This window comes from Prunus mume, linkage group LG5 (genome assembly GCF_029339155.1).
Source record: "Prunus mume cultivar Tortuosa linkage group LG5, ASM2933915v1, whole genome shotgun sequence".
Classification (NCBI taxonomy): Eukaryota; Viridiplantae; Streptophyta; class Magnoliopsida; order Rosales; family Rosaceae; genus Prunus; species Prunus mume.
The window spans coordinates 1,995,184-2,016,902 of record NC_142702.1 but is presented as its reverse complement, the minus strand read 5'-3'; the positions used below and the strand labels follow the sequence as shown (position 1 = coordinate 2,016,902).

The 21,719-nt window shown below is 38.7% G+C and overlaps 1 protein-coding gene and 2 pseudogenes across 1 annotated transcript; 2 read left to right on the top strand and 1 right to left on the bottom strand.

Annotated features, from left to right (window-relative positions):
* Nucleotides 1-6,525: 6,525 nt before the first annotated feature.
* LOC148916611 (cytochrome P450 71AU50 pseudogene) lies at nt 6,526-7,390 on the top strand (annotated as a pseudogene).
* Nucleotides 7,391-7,692: 302 nt separating this feature from the next.
* LOC103330516 (cytochrome P450 71AU50 pseudogene) lies at nt 7,693-8,409 on the top strand (annotated as a pseudogene).
* A 189-nt stretch (nt 8,410-8,598) lies between these two features.
* On the bottom strand, nt 8,599-10,477 carry LOC148916610 (uncharacterized). The gene is made up of 3 exons (XM_089051749.1): nt 9,566-10,477; nt 9,186-9,413; nt 8,599-8,946 (listed from the first exon to the last, which is right to left on the bottom strand). Exons 1-3 carry the CDS (start codon nt 10,475-10,477, stop codon nt 8,599-8,601), a joined length of 1,488 nt encoding a protein of 495 aa, XP_088907875.1.
* Nucleotides 10,478-21,719: the final 11,242 nt, after the last annotated feature.

The following is a 21,719-nucleotide window of genomic DNA, read 5'->3' as shown; positions in this document are numbered from 1 at the left end:
GACTAGCCAACTGCTAGTCATGAAAAACCATAACTAAGAACACACACACACACAGAGCATAACAATCTACACCTGCAAGACTAGAAGATTATTAGTGACAATCTAGGTACTCAGAAGGACCCGCTAATCTATGCAACCCTTGTGCTAGCAATAACTATGGTGAAAGTGTGTGAAAAGATCATAATTAAATAAATAGCAAATAACTAATAATGATGACTAGTCAACCGCATGAGCACAAACCCAGAAAGGCATGAACATTATGCGATGACTAGTCAACTATCAACAACATAAACCCAGAAAATAACGAAACTACAAACTAGAAATTGTTCACCCAAAAACCCACCACTAGGAAAAACTTGGGGTCATTGATATGTTCATAATTTCACATGATTTTATATCCTTTTTACTTAGTTTTGTGAATTAATTTGGAATAAAGATGCTGAGTTTAATTATTTCATATTTTTCAGCTTATGAGCCACGAAATGTATAAATTCGCCAAATATTCATCGTAATAGAGTTGGACTGTTTGACATGATTCCAATTGGAGATGGAAGACAGCATCTTGAAGTTTATCCATAAATATTTTCATAAGTTTTGCAGATTGCTAAGGCGCCTATTTTTAATTAGACAACTCAGCATAAATCAATTCCTGGAGAATACTGAGTCAGCAGGGGTATTTTAGCCATAACTCACACATATGACATCGGATTGAGGCACATGACATATGGCTAAAAAGAAGACATCTAGAGCTTTCCAAAGAGTGTCGTACGCAATTTTTGGAGTCAGGAAGGTATCCAAATCTCATTTGCAATGAGGATCACATGCAGTTTCCTAGAGGTTTTAGGAAACTTAGTTTTAATTACCTTTTCTAGTTAGGAACTGACTTGGAAATCAAGTCTTCGTGTAATGCCACTTTTTTAGGCCCATTATAACTAGGTTTTAGGTTCTTTTAAGAGGGGAGGTCGTGGGGGCTTAAAGGATAGACCAGAAATTTCAAACTTCAACTGTGGAGCAAGGAAGAGGGACCGTGCCTCTAAACTCTAAGGGTTTTTCTTATCTCTTTCTCCATGTTTTATTTTTGCTTTTTTACCATGATTATGAGTAACTAATTTTTTTTTACTAAGACACAATGTAACCCTGTCATGCTATATTAGAATTTCCATGTTGTTGAAATTTAATCATTGTGCTTATTTTCTTAAATAATGATCTTCATGCTTAGCTACCATCTAGGTTTTTGGTTAAGTAATTTGATGCATGTTAGGGTATATGCCATGCCTAATATGAGTTTTGCTTCTTTTGATTAAATTCATCAATGCGCCTAAGGTAAACACCATACTCTTAGGGGTTTGTGTGATTGTGTGAAGTACTCATTGAACCTAAGGTCTTTTTATATGTTTATATTTATGCCTCACGCCAAGGATAAATTGCGTGTAATAAGAAGTGTTAATTGCTGTAAAAAGAGTTAATCATAATTTTGGAGAACTAATCATCAACATAACTTGGGAATGTTGATAGTATGCATGCTAAGGTTTGGATAAGAGGAATTGTGGTGAAATTGTTGTCTTGGTAAGCTTCTTTAAAATCTTTCACAAACTTATTTAGTTCACATTTTTCTTCGTTATCTTGTCCTTTAATTTTCTTGTTTTCAACGTTCTTTTAAAGAAAATCTTTCAAAACCAACTTTCAAAACTCCACTATTAAGTTTTAGTTGAGTCATTAGTTTTAAGTTTATTAATTAGGGAGTAATTTAGGATTAAAATTAGTTTATAATTCACAACAACTTGAGAATTTATTCAGTCTCTGTGGGAACGACCTTGTACTTGCCTTGGCTATATTGTATTAACCTTGTGCGCTTGCAAGTTTATTTCTTGAATTTAACTATCTCATTTTAAGGTAGTAAAATTATACATCAGTCATTAACTGACCAGGCAATCTACTAAGTAAAGAAGATTCTTATAAAGAAACACAAGGAAGCTAAAGAAATCCTAAATCTATTTAGGAAGATAAGCTATACCTCCTTTGTGCAATCTTCTTCTCCAATTTAACAATGCTAGTAGCTTAGTCCTTCATGGAAATGACAGCTTCTTCTTCAGCTCTTTCATCCTATGACATCAGCTACCCATCTCAAACTCGAACATAAACCAACAATTTGGATTCAAGAAAAAATGACCAATTTCTTCAAGAAATCATACTCTTGAAAAAAACAATCTTGAATCTGACCTAGACGTATATGAGAATATGTTTGCTCCAGCTAGATACAGATTTCATATTTCAAAAGACGTTTTCGAAAATCAATTTAGAAAATTCATAGATGAAAATGTTGGTTTTCTAGAAGAAGAGCAAAAAGTTGGCAAGAACCTTTTCAAAACTTCACCTCAAAAGTGACGGCTGCCAAAGGAAGAATCAATGGGCATTTACCCAAAAATTCCTAGGTCAAAATGGTAAACATGGTAGCTGAGAAAATTCATAGAATATGACAAAAAAGTTTGTTAGGATCCAGCTGGAAACCAATGAGTTGGAAATCCTATTGATGCAAAGGATGACTAATCATATGAAAACAAGATGACTAGTCATGATCTTAAGAATTCTAATGAATGCAATATGATGCAATGCACAAATTACCTTTGTCAATATGATTGATCTTCCATAAGATAACAACCAAATAAGAACACTTAGACAAACTATTCTTAATCTAAACTTGAGCTTGGGTAATTACAATGTATGTCCTATTACAATATTTTCAAGGCAAGCCAAAACATAAACTTCACACCTTCTTAATACCACAACCAATTGTCTTGCTACTGAGGATGTCCTGAAAAACACAAAGAGTTGGCCAAAAAGTTACAATACAATCCAAAGCTATAGTGAATTGGGCAACAAACAATAGATTATGGTGCAAATATGCGACAATCAACACAAATCGGGGGATTCGAAGAGAGATAAAGAACCCTCCCCAATCATGGAGGAGGGAGTACCATTAGCATTAAACACCACTGATTGAGGGGATGGTGTATGAGATGTGATGTCCATAATCAAATGTTATATGATTAGTTGCTCTTGAATCAATGATCCATGTGTGTTTTCTGGATGAAGTATTTAAAACGTAACCTTGGGTACTTGTCGTGGTTATAAAGGCGATGCAGAAGCCAGTGTGGCTAGAACAGCAGGACTTATGAGATCAGTTTCTGAAGATGTGTTGAGTTTTTTGGTCCTATTCATGCATGGAGCTTTAGAGTGGTCCCACCAATCACGATACCTAATCAACTCATGACAACCAGTATGAGTATGTTTGTCTTCTCCATAGTGGGTGCATTTTTTCTCCGACGAGATCCTGAGGCCTTATTCTGAGAAAGGCCGACCTAGAGAAGTCGCCCTTTTCACGTTGAGCCACCATAACAGAGGCTTCTTGAGCACCAATCATGGACAATCTTTGTTGAGCGTCTCTGTGAGTGTAAGCAAAAGTTTGATCAAGGTATAACTTAGGATCTTTGCGTAGGATTTCCCCTCGGACTTGATCAAACTCAAGGTCAAGGCCTGCAAGAAAAAGGTGAAGATGAAGATGATTAAGTTCCATCTGGTGCTCAGTAAGGTTCGTGGCACAGTGCATGCGGATGGGACTACGATGGTCAATTTCTCGAAAGATACCCTACAACTGCCTGTAGTATTTATGAATGGGTGCACCATTCTGTTTGATAATGAACGCCAATTTGTTGAGATAAAAATGTAAGTTTCATCGCCACCATCATAGTAGTTCTTCTTGACGGCAGCCTAAATTTCTTTGGCAGTACTTAATTGGATGAAACGACTCATTAAGTTAGGGATATGCACTCGATTAACCACCCCTTGACCCGAAAATTCTTGGTACATCATTTGTTGTTGGCGGGGTATAGTTCTAGGTTTTGGAGTGTCACCAGTTAAGTAACCCAATTTTTTGTGTGCAGTAATGCGCATCTCCATGACTTGAGACCATAAGGCATAATTGGTCTCAGTCAGGGTGACGCCTGCAGGGAGCAGAGAGTTGTCACTCTAAGTAGTAACGATTTTAGGTATATATAGGAGTTCACAAGTGTGCTTTACAAGGAAATATATACAATAATTAATTAAGAGATTATCTCCTAATTATACATGGATTGTCAATTATATGAAAACAATGAAGTAAATCACCTAATTAACTTAGAAAATAAATCTCCTTGATTTGTTAGGTTAACTCACATCAACAATCCCTTCCTGCAAAATTAAGAGTTTAGTTCAACTTATATCAGCGAACAAAAGATGGATTTTTTTTTTAAAGAAATGAGCAAGATCAAGATCTCATGAACCCAAAAAAAGTTCCTCATGTAGTGTAACCTTATTTTCTCCTGGATTGAAAACCATGTCATTTTTGCTCGCATTATTTTTCCTAAATATTCATTTTTATTTTATATGTCTTCGGTTTTTGTAGTTTAGTTTTAAAAGTCAAATATACAAATTGAACTTAAATTTCAATTGAATCTCACGATTCCATTCCAATCTGTCCATGTCACTGACATATCTAATTTGAATATACTTATTATTTTCTTATATTTTATTACCGTAATTATTTGAGTGATGCTTGACAATATGTATTCTTTTGTCTATTTTATATGTACTTATTTGTGTTAATGTTGGAAAATGAATGAACTTGTTTGGCTTATAAAAATTTTCATTGAAGAAGAATATATTATAACATAGAAGCTGGATATAAAAATAAAATTAGCCCACCCCAATATAAATTCATGGTTCCGCCCTTGGGACAGTAGCATGGAGGCGTGAAGATAGACCATCTTGTGTGTGTGTGTTCCAAAAGAATGAGAAAGAGCCGGAGAGAAAAGCGATGAGGGGAGGAAGGATGATGGTTGGGTGTCGTTGGGAAGAAAGGAGGCATAGATTGAACACCTTGGGACAGTAGCATGGAGGCGTGAAGATAGACCATCTTGTGTCTGTGTGTTCCAAAAGAATGAGAAAGAGCCGGAGAGAAAAGCGATGAGGGGAGGAAGGATGATGGTTGGGTGTCGTTGGGAAGAAAGGAGGCATAGATTGAACATACTTGAATCCCTAATTTTTTTTTTTCCTTTTTTTTTTTTTTTTTGGATTAGAATAATTAGAGTTTGTGTAAAATGGGAAGCACGAGTGTGGATTAATCCAAGGGCCTTTATTAAATAGGTCCTCACATGACCTCATTTTTAGGTCCTTAAGTAAGCATGACTGTAACTGACTCTAAAGTTCTTTCTTCATTATCAAATTTCACCTCTTGTTATCTCCTATATACACATTATAATTCTTATTTTGGAGATAGTTTCCAAAAATGAAAGACAAAAAGGGAGACTTTTTTTAATTTTCACATATGAATAACTCCTTTAAATTGATAAAAGAAAAACAATGGCAAATTGAAAATTACATTTTAAAGATAAAGTAATTACATTGACTTGGATATTATGTTTTCATGGTAGATTTTTTTGATTTTTTTTTTCTTTTAGGTGACATTCTCTTATAGGAACAATCTTTATCATAAGGAGAATTCTGAAAAAACAATAAATAAATAAAAAAAACCACTTAAACACTCATCTGTTTATATTGATTCCCCACTCTAATTAACGACAAGGAAAAAGCAAAACAATCATAGAATTTCAATTGAACTAAAAACATATTTCGAAATTTTTTTTGTAGGATTTGATTAGTTCTTAGGATAAATTTTTCTTTTTAATTTCTTACCGTTGCATCTCATGATCATGTAACATTCAGGTGCAAATGCTCTTCGTTATGTAATTGATGGCCTAAAAATGCTGCCTACTCTTGCGCACATGATTCATCAACGAAAGCATTTATCTACTCTTGCGCACATGATTCATGTTTTTACGTACCTTTTTTTTTTTTTTCCTTTAGTCTGTTAAAAGCAGAAAATCAACTAGTTCCACGAAAAGGTCTTAAAATTGAGTTTCCTCTCTTCCGTTGGTAAAAGAAATATTTAATTTTGAAAAAAAAAAAAAAACATAATTTATCAAACGCATGAAAGTTTTTCTTGACCTGTGCAGTCAAAAAGTGTAATAGGTACACCATGTAACAAACACGATGACATGATCCGTGGTTTGGCCATGAAAGAACAATGGCCTTTGTTACTATGGACTACGGATTGATCTGTGGCCTTTGTCTGTTCTAAAGAGAAAATTATGAGATGCAAAAAAGACACAGATAAACGCAGAACAAAAGCGCTATGTATACTGTATTGCTCCACAATAGAGTAGAATTATTGGATAAGGACCAACTTAGGTTTGTGGTAGCTATTGCATTCTGGCATGTACGATTCAATCTTGATGCTTCATTTGAAATGGTGCGTTGGGATACTTTATGAATGGTTGTAGATGAAGAAGCGTGTGATGTTTGGATCTTCCACGCATCCTCATTCATTAAACACAACGAAACAAAGTATACAGAGAAGAGCATAGAGAGACTTCTCTCCTCTTAGACACACTCAGCTAGTCAACCATTTGAGCTGATCCTCAAAGAGCAATGGTTTGGATTTGGGCAACAATTGGGTTGCTTGCCCTTGTTCATATACTGCAAGCATGGTGGAAGAACAAGAAGAAGATGTTACCTCCTGGTCCAAGAGGGTTTCCCATTTTTGGAAGCCTTCACTTGCTAGGGAAGTTCCCCAACAAGGATCTTCATCGGCTGGCCCAAAAATACGGCGACATCATGTACATGCGATTAGGCCTTGTGCACACCATTGTTGTCTCATCTCCACAAGCTGCCGAGCTGTTCCTCAAAACACACGACCTTGTTTTTGCAAGTAGGCCACCACATGAAGGAGCAAAGCGCATCTCTTTTGGGCAAAGGAGCTTGGTTTTCTTGAATATGGTGCATATTGGCGCGACATGCGGAAGATGTGCACCCTTGAGTTGCTCAGCAACCACAAAATCAGTCCTTCAAGTCCATGAGGAGAGACGTGATTGCTCTCTGTGTTGAGTCTATTCGAGCCACTGCCGATAATGGACGTGTTGCTGTTGATCTGAGTGACAATGTCTCATCTCTCATCGTGGTCATGAGCTGCCGGATGGTGCTTGGGAAGATGTACAGGGATGAGGAGTTTGATGCGAGGGGTTTCAGGTCTGTGATCAAAGAGGGGGTCCAATTGATAGGCGCCGCTAACTTGGGTGATTACATTCCTTTTATAGCTCCCCTCGACCTCCAAGGTTTCACGAAGCGGATGAAATCTGTTAACAAGGCGTTTGATACCTTCTTTGAGAAGGTCATTGACGAGCGTATTCAATCTAACGAGGGAGAAAGGACTAAGACTTTGTTGATGTCATGGTGGCCTTCATGGGATCTGAACAATCTGAATACCGAATCGAACGCCCTCATATCAAAGCCATAATATTTGTTAGTATACACAAAAACTCAGACATATAGGCATGGTGGCACTAAACACCAAATCGTGGCATCATTTTAATTCTTTGTCCTTCTATTCTAGCATTACTCGAAGTAAAACGAAATTATTTCTTGTGAGACAATTTACCATGTCAAGATTTAAGATTGTAAATCTGAACCATTTATTATGTGGAATTTTGTTTCAATTGATCTGTTATACATGTCCCTTTTGCTATTTATCATGCGTATATAGTTTCGACTATGTCTGCTACACCACATTATGTGAAAAAATGGCAAATTTCTTTGCAGGATATGTTGGTGGGCTCCATTGACACATCATCAGTTACGGTCGAGTGGGCACTGGCCGAGCTTATGAGGCACCCAAAGGCAATGAAGAAAGTCCAAAAGGAGCTAGAAGATGTTGTTGGATTGGGGAGAATGGTGGAGGAATCAGACTTGGGGAAATTGGACTACTTGAGCATGGTAGTGAAAGAAACCATGAGGCTACACCCAGTTGGGCCATTGTTGATTCCTCATGCAGCCACTGAAGACTGCACCGTCAATGGCTACGACATACCCAAAAAATCACGTGTTATCATAAACGCGTGGGCAATTGGGAGAGACTCGAGTGCTTGGACAGATGCAGAGGAGTTCATACCAGAAAGATTTGAGGGTAGCGATGTTGATGTTAGAGGAAATCACTTTCAGTTTATCCCATTTGGCTCTGGCCGAAGACGTTGCCCAGGAATTCAGTTAGCCCTTATTGTGGTCCAGTTAATGTTGGCACAACTTGTCCATTGTTTTGATTGGGAACTTCCGAATAACATGTTGCCAGAAGAATTGGACATGACTGAAGTGTTTGGCATAACGGTTGCAAGGGCAAAACGTCTAATTGCTATTCCTTCCTATCGCCTTCACAAATGATCATAATCTGTTTGCAATGCCTCATTTCGTACTGTTGGCTAACTAAACCAAATATGCTTGATCATTTGCATTCAAGAAGTTATTATATTGAGACTTTTCTTATTCTCTTTTTTCATAAGTTCATGTATTAATTAGTGAGTCAGTTTTATGTATTAGTAGGATGATGAAGAGTCTTTAATTATGATAAGTCTTTAAATAGGTTTTACCAATGTTATTTGGGAACTGGATTTATTTTATTTTATTTTTTGGTCGAAATTGCTGGAAAATTTTATTAATAACGAACTGTAAGGTTTACATCAGAAGCAAGAATATTGAAAAGCCAGTCAGTTCCAAGGTGATCCCAAACATGATTACCCCCTGTTTAGAAACGAAACCAGCCACAGTGTGAGCAGCTTTGTTACAAGCCTTGGGTGCAAACACAAAGGAGATCCGAGAAAGAGAAGCCACAAACTGCTGGATATCAAAAATAATCCCCTCCAGATCTGAGTCTATTGCAATTTGTCCAGTAAGCATCAAGATTCCCTTCTGAGTATCCGACTCCACTATTAAGTCAGTGAGATGGAAATGAACACATGCACTAAGAGCATGGCGAATAGCAAGAAGCTCCATCATAAGAGCGGAGGAGCCATGAAAGTCCCCCTGCCCACCAGCACATAGCGAGCAAACCGAAAGTGTCGGATGACCCAACCGACTCCCCACGCGACGTCAGGCTGACCACGCAGCATAGCAATTCACCTTGAGAAAACCTGGCAGATTTTGGGGCCTGAGCTGTTGGTGGCTAGGTGAGGTCGGGGCTGGACTGCTTGTTTAGCCGCACGGTACTCCTTGACTTGATTGAGCAAAAGATGAACAGCCTTCTTGAGGGTCAGCCTTCACACCTTCAAACACTGCAATGTTTCGGCTTTCCAGATGCGCCACAACCCAAAAACAAACCACTGGATTGCCTCAGCTGCATGCTCAGAGGACTTGAAAATCAACATCATATATCGCCAAGTAGAGATAAAATCCTCACCTTCTAACTTGTTCACATCAAGTTGGAGAGGGCTCGCAAACCAGAAGGCACGGGCAAAGTCACACTTGAAAAAAAGATGAGCCTGAGTTTCATCCTAGAGGCCACAAAGACCATACTCCCCAGGGCAAGACACTTGTCGCCAACGTAAATTATGCCTCACCGAGAGAAAGTTGGAGCAACCACTCCAAATGAAGGCTTTGAGCTTGGGTGGAGCATCAACATGCCAAATTGACTTCCAAACTACACTGTGAGAGCAACTGCCACTGGTTTCACGGCACCTTGACGCCTTGACTCACCATTCCTCTGTAGGTGAAGGGCAAGCTCATAGCCTGAACGAACAATATATCGACCATGCGTGCTGAAGTGCCAAATTAGCTTGTAGGGACATCCCCACCTACTGATTGGTATGCTTAAGATGCGGGTGGCTTCTTTTGGAGCAAAGCATCTGTTAATCACATCCTGTTTCCAAGCTTTCAGAAGAGGGTCAATGAGTTCATGGACCATCAAGGGTAGGTCAGGATGTCGCAAGAGAGTTCGAAAGGTGTATGGAGAGGGAAGCCACGGGTCATTTCTCACCTGAACTTTAGAGCCATCTCCAATACGCCAACGCAACCCAGACTCAAGAAGACGGCGCCCATGGAGAATGCCTTTCCATCCCCAAGAGGATGATTTTTGAGAGGTGGCAAAAAGGAAAGATGCCCCAACAAAGTACTTATCATGTAACAAGCAGGCAAGCAGAGAGCTCGGATTATGAAGGATCCGCCAACCAATCTTCGCAAGTAACGCAAGATTAAAGCATTGGATATCACGAAAGCCCAAGCCTCCCGCCTTTTTGAGTTGAGATAATTTTGCCCAACTAACCCAGTGAATGTCGTGTTTCTCCTTATGAGACTTCCACCAAAACCTAGCAATAGCAGCTTCAATTTCTCCACACAAGGATACTGGTAATTTAAAGCATGACATGGCCATAGCAACAGCTTTTATGATAACTTCTTTGCCTGCCGGAGAAAGGAATTCTTCAGCCCAACCATGGAGCTTTCCGTCTAGCTTCCGACGGACCTCCTCAAATACCTTCCTTTTAGAAGTTCCAAAATCTGCCATAATGCCTAGATATTTACCAAATTCTTTGCGGCCCTTAACCTGCAGGATCTGTTCCATTTGTAAGCAAAGGCGAGAGAGCAGTTTCCACTATAGAAATTAGAGCTCTTATCATAGTTGACACTTTGGCCAGAGGCCGCTTCATAACACTGTAAAATGTTTAAAACACAATGTGCTTCCCTTTCATCTGCTCTGCAAAATAGGACGGAGTCATCAACAAACAAAAGATGGCTAATGCTGATCCCATCCCCACGTAGCCGAAACCCATGCAAAGCTTGCCTCTCTTCAAATGCTTTAATGAGATAGGTAAGTCCTTCTGCACAAATAAGAAACAAAAAAGGAGATAAAGGGTCCCCTTGCCTCAATCCCCTCGAGGGTTTAACATTGTCAACTGCAGCACCATTAATTAGGACACTATACGAAACTGTGGAGATGCATTCAAAAATTCATGAACCAAATTGGTAAGGGAAATCGAGCTTCTTCATCATTGCAATCAGGAAAGGCCATTCAACACGGTCAAAGGCTTTCGCCATATCAAGCTTGAGCGCTAAGGTCTTTTGGTCTGAGCGCTTACTCCTTTGTAGAGAGTGAAGAATCTCGTGCACCACTAAAATGTTGTCCGTGATTTGCCTTTCTGCCACAAAAGCTGACTGGTGAGGAGTAATAATCTGAGGCAACACAGTTTTCAAACGGTTGGTGAGAATTTTCGAGATAATTTTATAAATCACATTACAAAGAGAAATTGGTCTCCACTGCTTCATATTATGGGGATTCGGAATTTTGGGGATAAGGGTGATAAGTGTGTGATTAAGTTGTCTAGGTAGCTTGCCAGAGTGAAAGAAACTCTGAACTACCCGAAAGACATCAGTACCAACCATAGCCCAATGATGTTGAAAAAGGCCCTTGTGAATCCGTCAGGCCCTGGAGAGGCCGAGGACTCAAGCTCTTTACATGTCGAAAACCTCCTACTATGTTACACCTTAAGCAAAGGGAGCCCTCACTCTCGATTCGTTTGCTGACACAATCCACTGTTTCATTGATGCGTGATGGCTGACTGGTGGTGAACAAGTCTTGAAAATAAGAGATAGCAATAGCGTGAATATCAGTTTCCTTCTCATACCAGACACCAATTGCATCCTCCAGGCCCGTTAAACATTTTTGACGACGGCGAGCCATCACTTTGGAGTGGAAATATTTTGTATTTTTTTCTCCTTCATTCAACCACAGTATGCGTGATTTTTGCTTCCAATAGAGCTCCTCCTCGCGAAGAGCATCCGTAAGGTCCTGTTCCAAAGCTCTCACTCTAGAGCCATCAAAATCCTGGTCGGTGTAGGTAGATTGCAGTTGCCTTCGAATAAAACTAATATGATCGGAAGAGTTGCGTCCTTCTTGTCTCCACCACTGGACAAGACCTATCTGCACACTGCCTAGTTTCCCAATAAGTTGGTCCCCGGGACCCTTGAAAATACTTCGCCATCTTTACGTACGACATCTTTGCATCGGACTGCGCCCCACCGTGAATCATAAACAAATCTACGGTGCCAACGGGTGGTAGAAGGTTTGGAGAAAGCGGAAGAGCCGCATGGTCCGACCCCGCCAAGGCCACATGCATCACTTGAGCTTCGGGTAATTCCGAAGCCAAGGTTCAGAGACGAGACCTCTATCAAGTCTCTCCTGGATCAAACCATTCTCCCGTCTATTTCGCCATGTATAGGGATAACCTATAAAACCCAAGTCCAGAAGGCCAACGTCAGTCACAAAGGCCCGAAAGTCCGCCATACTCCTTTCTAAATGGGGGTTGCCTACTTTTTTCTCGGTAGCTGCCAAGATATCGTTGAAATCTCCCAAACATAAGCATGGTTCAAGACAGCATCTGATCCTATCAGATAAGATACGCCACTGTCCATTACGAGTACGGTCGTCAATGCTCGCATAAATAGCAAAGAAACGCCATTTAAGCTATAAATCAGGATCATAAAGCAGGTGCCTCCTAGTTTTGGTTACTAGAAGTACCACTAGATCGGGGGTATGGAGCCGGACTTGCTCCTTCAAACTGGAAACTGTCAAGCCACCACCAATGCCTTAACAGTTCCAAACGAATATTTTCATGGCGACCATGGAGACAGGTCAACGCCGGTCTCCACTATTTGCTCTAAATCCTCAAGAAACAGTAATCTTCACTTGCTGGAATCCCCAACAACCTCATCCCCATGTCCCGTCTCAGTGCTTGGAACCCCAGTCTCAATGCCAGCAACCCTAAGGTCAAAATCTGCACGACCTATTTTGCCACAGCTCCTCAGAGGTTGGTCTCGATGGGCAAGAGGTTTAGGGCACAAAGGATCAGCCCCGCAAGGAAAAATGAAAGCCTCTTTCACCAGTGGACCGGCCTTAGGCTCAACTGGCTCACCACCGCAATAGGAACCGAGGTCGAGCAGCAGGTGTGACAACCCCATGAATAACTCCTCCTGAACCAATCGGACCTATATCCCAAGCGTGAGCCAAAACCTTGCGGGGTGCATCGAGCTTCCGTTGCTTCGGATAGTTTCTGCTAGGGACAGCCCCTTCTCTGGAGCATGTTGCACACGAGGTTGCCATGAACCTGCATTTGGACTTCCTGCGCTACCCTACGAAGAACAGATTTCAAAGGCCTGCCTCGCATATCCTCAACAGCCTCAAGACCAGCAAAGGCATAAAGGTTTCAACCCCACAACGTTGGGATGAACACTCTCAACTTTGTCCAAGCGACACGGCTTGGATGCCCCAAGCAGCACATATAAAACAGTATTCGGGAGGTACTTATAGAGGAAGCTAACCCAAATCGATCCAACTTCGGAAAATCAACAAAAGCACCCGTATAAGGGGTTGACATCAAGCTGAATCTGAACTCTCCGGCGCCCAATGCGATCCTCCCCATCTGCATGGTCCACTTCCGCAACTTGCCCTAGGAGCGTTCCAATCTTTTTGGCCACGGCAACCGTCATGTTTAAGGAAGGGATACCATGAAATTGCACCTAGAAAACACCCAACTTCAAATCCACAGATCTGACGTCACAGCCCACCGTAACCTCAGAAAGCAAGACAAGGGCATCACGAAATGTCCAAGGCTCCATATTCAAAACCCTAGCTTTGTCTCTGTGATTCTCAAATCTCACCAAAAATGACTTGGTAGCAAACTCCTTGATCGAGACTCCAACAATGCCTTTCCACAGACGAGAGAAAGAGGCTATGAAGCCCTCCTTATTGACGACATGTTGAGAATGAACTTTAGCCACAAGGGTGTTATGGTGGCCAACGAATTGACAGCTGAGTTCACTCTCCCCAATTCGAACCCGCTGCCGTTCTTTATTAGAAAGGCGAAGATTGGCACCAAACCGTAACTCTAAGTCTTCCATGTCCCACACTACCGCAGCTTGAGAAAGGTAACGATGAAACAACCACTCACCAGATTACTTCAAGGAGTGTCGTGCCGTGCAAGAGAGTCGCCGTCAAAATAGACAAACCCTAGAAAACCCTAGGGACTCTTTTCTCCTTTCGAGAAAACCGCTCTCTTGATATCAAACATAACCCATATTGAAACTAACAAGTTGTAAGAGAGAGAGAGAGAGAGAGAGAGAGAGAGAGAGAGAGCCTATTCTCCCAAGAATGTAGTGTCTATTTGTGTTGTTTATTTCTCTTCCTCCTACATGTACTTGTAATATGTTGTTGTGTCGTTTATGTTTTTCTACTGTATTCTACTCTTGTAACGCTTTACATTTTTGTTTTCTTCACCTGAGAAAAAATTTATAAAAACAAATGGAATAAATTAAATAAAATCGTGTTACCTTAGCTTAGGGTATCTTTCTCCTTTGGTTTACAACGTGGATAGATTCTTGAAACCATATACAAATCAGCAGACTTTTTTTTCTTTTTGTATGTGCTTATGGTTAACTGAGAGGCCCAAGAGCAAATAACAACCCGACTGATGTCCAGGACTCATCGCTGGAATAGCTCTTAGTTGGTCACTTTTGCCCGGGTGGGGAGTCAAGCCAAAAGCAAGTTCCAGAGTCACTTTTGCCCGGTGGAGGTAGGACCCATGAAGACGGGCTGGCCCGAGGGCGACTTTTTATCAAAAATAGCCAAAATTTAACCCTCAAATTCATAAATGTCAGTTTTTTTAAAAACTTTCAAATATAACCAAAAACTCACTTAAATTGACCCAAATGCCCTCTAAATTAAAACCTAACCAAAAAGCATGTTCTTCCAAGTCGTAAGCTACTGAGCACAAGCCTCACTCTCCACCAAGCCTACCCTCAAATACAAGGACACTACCTCTCGCCAATCACCTTTAATGGAAAGCAAAGTTAATATAGGAAAGTTTGTGTTGTGGGAAGATAGTCTATGAACAACGAGGACCTTGCAATTTTTCTAAACCTCTTGTGCTGAGGCCTGAGGGAAGGCAGCAGCACATATGATGGTTTGCAAGAAAGTTTAACTCTCATATCATATGCAGACTAGTAGTATTTATGATACGAATTTTGCAATAAAGTTCAACTTTTTTTCTCAATTAAAAATTATCATGTCAAAAAACTGACTTTAACCTTTTTTATTGTAAAAAACTCCCAAACCCACGAATCAAGTCATAGTCACAGAGATGATTTTTATTGCTTGGATTTATGAAAACATCGGCTGTTACTTTTCTTCTTCTTTTTGGTAATTACATTGTCATTTTTATAATAGGATTCATAGGCATGATTAAGTTGACGAAGCCAATCTTGTTTTTGTGCTCCCCTGTTATTTTGGGTTTTAGCTTTTAAGTGTAATTGAGTTATAATTTAGAAGGCATTTGGGTCAATTTAAGTGAGTTTTTGGCTATATTTGAAAGTATTTTAAAAAACTGACATTTATGAATTTGGGGGTTAAATTTTGTCTATTTTTTTATAAAAACTCCCCAAGGGCGCTGAGCGAGGAGGAGATGAGCGTCGTGTCTTGGCGTTAACCCTGCACGCCACCAACAGGTAGAAGACATTTGTCGTCGTCTGGGCTCTCTGATCACCTTCTCTCCTCCAATCCAACGGCTGGCCTTTTTTTTTTTTTTTTGCTATAAAATTATGAAAAAATACGAAATTTTTTTAAAAGTACCAAAAACTTCTAGAATTTTTTATATATAAATACTTACCAATACTCTTCACTTTCAACACCAAATCCTCATACATTTTCTTCTACTTCTACTATTATTCACTTTTTACCCAACATTTTATTCACTTTCAAATTGTATTTTTATTTATCATCTTATCTGAAAATTTTATCCGATTATGAGATATGAATTTTATAATAAATATTGACACGTACGAACCCAAAAACCTTATCCAAAAATATTATCTAAATTAATTGTTTAGGTAAACAAATTTGTGAAAACAAAAACAAAAAAATGAATAGTATATGCCATTTGCCATGGTAACGGGTGGAAATACACATTGCTTTTGCAAGGGCAGCCACTATTCACGTGAATAGTAGCTGCCCTAGCCCCTCCTTGCCATGGCAAAGGGAAAATGGGTGGAGTTACTCTAACATGTCCTTTTCTATTCAGTCACTACTACAAATTTGATCTCAAACAACACTCCATAGCTAGGCATATAGGGAAAAAAAATAATGATGCCATTACGCATTAGGCATCATTCACTAAAGTAACACGGTCTTATGTATTTAAAGACTTCACCACTTGGTACTATGGATGACTTTTGTGCATTATAACATCATTGTTTTTACCAAAATTTACGGAAAAAGTTATTAATAGGAGGGTCAGATTCTTTGTTGTCAGATCATCTCAAAGGTAGATTTAAAAACATATTAGTTTGTTATAATTTTTAAAAACAAATGAGGGCCGTATAATTTTTCTAGATTTTTAAGAAGTCACTACTACAAAATTACTATAAAGCTACATTTCGAAGAGAAAGCATGCCTTTTTCGACCTCATTTAACAGGTCTTAGTGATGCAGGAGGCAGTGCAAGAGCTCCTTCTATCATTCCTATCGCTCTCGATTGTGATTGTGATTCTTTTGCTGCGTGTGAGCAAAAGCAAGTTCTAAATTTGAGTATGCCTATACTATATGCCTAGCTGAGGAGTATGGAGGAGAGTTACAAGAGCCTGCACCTCTTTCTTTTTTCATGGTAACACCAACAAGTGCCCTAGGACCTCTTTATTTGCGTTAAGAGCTGACGCTCTGATACCAATTGAAATTGGTACTTAGATGGAAGGGGTAAATTTAAAGTGTACTCAAACAGATTGATAACAACAATAATCAAATAATCCTGGAGACAATATGACCGGTCAATAACTAGTCATAGACCTATGAACAAGTAAGTAAAACATAGAATTAACTCATATTATCAACCAACACCTGCAAACCTAGAAGAGTTCTAGTGACAACCTAGGCACTCAGAAAGACCCGTTAATCTAGGCATCCTCTGTGCTAGTAACAACTAAAGTATAGACTGTGTGAACATCCATTGAATCATAATAGAAATACTCAGCAAATTATGACTAGTTAACAGTCAAGAATATCAAACCCAGAAAATTGTTCCCAGAAACCCACTATTGGGAAAAATTGGGGGTCATCATCCAACCATGCAATCCACTAAAAAAAGAAGGTTCTTACAAAGATTACAACCAGAAGCTCAAGAATCCTAGGTCAATTTAGGAAAAACTATACCTCTTTGTGCAACCTTCTTCTCCAAGCTTAGAAAGAACTAGCAGCTAGTCTTTCATGGAATTGGCAACTAGTCCATTAGCTCCTTCACTTCATGGCATTGGCGGCTCAGCTCTCAAAGAACACATGAATGCAATTGTTGATTCTAAGGAAAAATCGATTTCTTTAAGAAACCATTCTTAAAGAAATTGATTTGAGAAAATGACCGAGATCTAGATGAGAATATGATTGACTATTTTAGATGTATATTTTAATCTTCAAAGAAGATTTCAAATGTAATTTAAAAATATCATTTTGAAAGAAACATCCCTCACTTAAAGAAGAGTTGTCGAGCAAAACTGGAAAACTCTCAAAACCTTTTTCTAAGCAAGTGACAGGTCAAAGGCTCTTTGCTCTCATTTTACCCTAAATAGGTAGGTTAGAGAAAAAGGCACCTAGCAACAAATAATTGAACCAACAAAAAAACAAAATTCATTAAAAAAACACAGCTGGAGACCCTTGAAAAAGCAAATGAGCTGGCTGTCCAAATGTTACACAAATGATGACTAGTCATACTCGTACAAGTTGACTACTCATACCTAAAATGCTTTCTAATGAATGTAATGCAGAATTTGTTGAAGAATATAAGTCTCACATTGGAAACTTGACTAAATAAAATACAAGATATAATGAATGGTTCCACTACTAATATTACCGAGGCCTTTTGTGATAAAACCTCACACTCATTGGGCTTTTCTAGGTGGTTAAGTTGGGGACAATATCGGTGTTACTAATAATGGGCCGTTGACCCGTCTCTTTGAAATTTAACGTAGTATTAGAGTGGGTTGAATGACTGGGCTTTGTGTTCACCCGTTCTACATTTGTTCTTGTGATGGTAGGGTAAAGTTCCCTATTGTCTCGAAAACCATTGAGTGGTCAACAAGTCAACTTTCTTTTGTGTGCAAGTGTGCCACTGCTAGCACTGAAAATCCTAGCAGACTTTTTAAAATAGATAACTTGTACCCCAAGCTACTAATTTCTAAACAAGCAATTGTGAATTTGGGTGAGGAATATCTCTCAAGTAAATTCTTTTCTTGCCTCAGACTGGTGAGGACTTCACAATTTTTCACAATACAAAATTGGTAATTCTTGCCATAATAAATGATAAGAAAGTAAACTATTTTAGGCAGAATTGCCTTTTACAAAGCTCAAAAGGGAATACCAACTCTAAAAAGAGAAAAAGAGCTCTTGGACTTTAATTTCTACCTGAATAGATGCTTCTGATCCGGGCTAGACTAGGTATGTCTATGCTGGATTGGACTATCAACACCTTCAACTGTCAAGTTTCAGCTGTAAATCGATACCAACGTTCGAGTGTGGCAGAGATTTAATCTATTTCGAGCCACTGGAAGGCTTTTTCAACGGGCAGAATTGGAACCTCTTCATTTGGAATAGGCAAAAGTAGTGGGTGTGATGATTCTTGGAGTTACCTTGTAGTACATTACCTTGATCGGGCTCTCCATAAATTCGTTGAGGTTTTCATATTTGTAAAACCCAAACTCTGCTTGATCTGACTTATGCTGAACCAAATTTGTAACCAGAGAAATCTCGCTTTGAATGACTATTTCTCTGAAACTGAATTGAAGTCTAGGAATCCTAGATTATAGCTTACTTGCTTCTTATAGCTCAATGACCTTTGGTTGCTTTAGTGTTTTGAAGGTTTTTGAGATCAAGTGATCATTTTGAGTTTTTATTTTTTATTATTTTTTGGCTGTCTTTGATCTGTTCACCTCCTCTCATATTTATAAAAAATGCTGGAGTAAGGCTTCTAATCTTTTAATAATGGGCGGCAAAATTTTCCAGAAGAAAGATCTTTTATTTTAAATACGAAGAGTAAGCGAAGTTATCTGTTCTGGCAGAGAAGAACCATCAATAATCAGTTTTCATGGAGGTCTTTTCCTTGCTTTTTTGAAAGAAAGACCAACTCTCATTTGTTCTCTGTTTGTTCTTGGTAAAGAGAAAGAACACAATCTGACATGATGGTCAGTTTTCTTTTCTGTTTTGAAGAACTTCCTTGCTTCCCACTTATCTCTTGGAAAGATCACCTGCTCTGATGCAGAATTATATAGAAAGGGATTCTGATCTTTTGGTTGCAGAGTTTTAGAGAAGTCTTTCTGTAATGACCTGCCTTTATTAATTCCCAATCAACTCTCTTGTGATAGTTGAAATTGTTGACTCTTCAAAGTCAGGTGGTCACGTGGGTTCTGAGAATAGACTTTCCAAAAAAGATTTGTTGACTTTGTACTCTGGGCTTTCCAGATTCAGTTGTGAGCATTTAGAAGCTGGGCCCAATCCAATTCTTCTTTAGATTTTTATCGATCTACTTTAGTGGTCAATTGTCATTTAATTTGGCATTTTTTACAGCTCTACCATTTCGTAAAAGACATGGGCCTCTGATGCGGATTGGGCTTTCTTTTGGAGTCAAGGCCTATTTTTTGTTTTTCTGCTTTGTGGGCTTTTGTAAAAATTGGCTATTGTGCAGAGTGTTTGGCCCAATCATAAGAAGAATGTTGTGGCTGTCAAAAATTGACATGGGCTTTTTGATTTTGGATTGAGCGTGCCAAATTAAGCCCAAATAACTTGAAATATTGGGCCTTTACCCTTACCCCTTACCCAATATGTGGTGTTCACATGTTAGGCGAATGTTTACCTTTACCCTTTACCCAATACGTGGTGTTCACGTGTTGGGCTTGAATGTTTAACTCCGATATGGATTTGATCCCACGTGTGGCCAACTATGTGGTGTTCCCACATGAGGGGGCGTGTTGAAGAATATAAGTCTCACATCGGAAACTTGACTAAATAAAATATAAGATATAATGAATGGTTCCACTTCTAATATCACTGAAGACTTTTGTGATAAAACTCCACACCTATAGGGCTTTGTAGGTGGTTAAGTTGGAGACAATATCGGTGTTGCTAATACTGGGCTGCTAACCTGTCTCTCTGAAATTTAATAGAATTTACCTTTGCCAGCCTTTGATTGTTGAGTCATTGATGATCACAACCATAGAAAAACAACTAGGTATAAAATTAACCTAATATAATAACCATGATGATGTAGGATACGAGTGAATTGAGAATTTAGGTAGTTAAGCGGAAGCAAAAACAATGGAAAACAGAAAATAGAATGAACAAGGATAGGTCTGGAATCACTCCAAGAGTTTGGCTTCACACCAAGTAGTCTTCAATCTCTGGAAATAAACTTTTTTTTATATCTCAATAACTCAACTCCATAATAAATTACATGAGAGGGGTATTTATAGCAAACTAAAACCTCGAGACAATAGGATAAAAAATCCTTGACTAAAAAAGAAATTCTAACCTAAATAAAATAGGAAGCTTAGAAATCCTACTAAAATCTGAAAAACTTAATTTTTTAAACTAAAGTCTAGAAAACTTAGAGAATAAGTTAGAAACTAATCGCATGAATAAAAACAAGGGCGGAACTACGTGTAGGCTCAACTTGACTCCAGCCCAGTGCTGTTTTTCTTTTTTCACATATAGGCTTAGTTTTTCGGGAGCTTCGACAATGAGGAGTTAAAGTGAGGAATTAAAGTGAGGAGACCGATCCGACCGCCAAAACATTTAAAATATTTAAGTCCCATGATTTCTTTACATTTGTTGATGGTGAGATTTGACCTTCTCAAATAACCTCCTCACTTTAAGCCCTCATTATAAGCTTTCCATAGTTTTCCAGCCAAACTAGGGTAAATCAAATACCAGCCCACCACTTTAGGTAGAAATAAGCCCATCAATGCAACCAGTCTCTACACACAGACACACCTCTGCAAACAAACTTTTCACGTGTTGGTTCATGATTTAATGAAAAAGAATTTTGTGATTTGTGCCAACCTTTACAGCACAAAAGAAACCAAATTATAATTTAAAAAAACTCTAACATCTATAAAGCTTATATATATATATATATAATAAAAAAATAAATAAAAAAACTCTTAACACCATCCTCTTTTCTTTCAGCCTTATTTTAATGTTTCTCATTTTCTTTCAGCTAAGGTGGTCTTTGGCCATCGGGGAAAAAAAAAAAAAAGGGTCTTTGGCCATGGATGCAAATAAAGATTCATAAATACTATCATCAGGGAAGGTCTTTGGGCATGGATAGCCATTACACAATGTAATTTACATCATAGGTTTGTATCTATTCAAATAAACTTTGTTGGGAAACAATTAGTATGCGAGTCTTTGAACTGCCACGAATTCGCATGTGTTGACAAAAAAATCATGTGAAATATGTTCTTTTGGGGTCTATTTCATCTTGGTTTGGATTGTGGGTATTGAGGTTTTACAATCAAGCCAAGATGGGTGGCAGATCTACCATGAAAAAAAAATTAGCCCACTCCAACAAAAATTCCTAATTCCGTCATTGGATAAAAAATTATCATATTTAAAGACCAAATTAAATGACTTCCTCTTCCATCTCTTTCTTTTGTAAACCCTAATGAGTTTGACAAAATTGTCATTATATGAGCTTGGGTATACATTACATGACCTATTACAAGATTGTCAAAGAGCCAGAAGAAAAACTAGTTAGAATACAACTCAACAAAAACTATTCT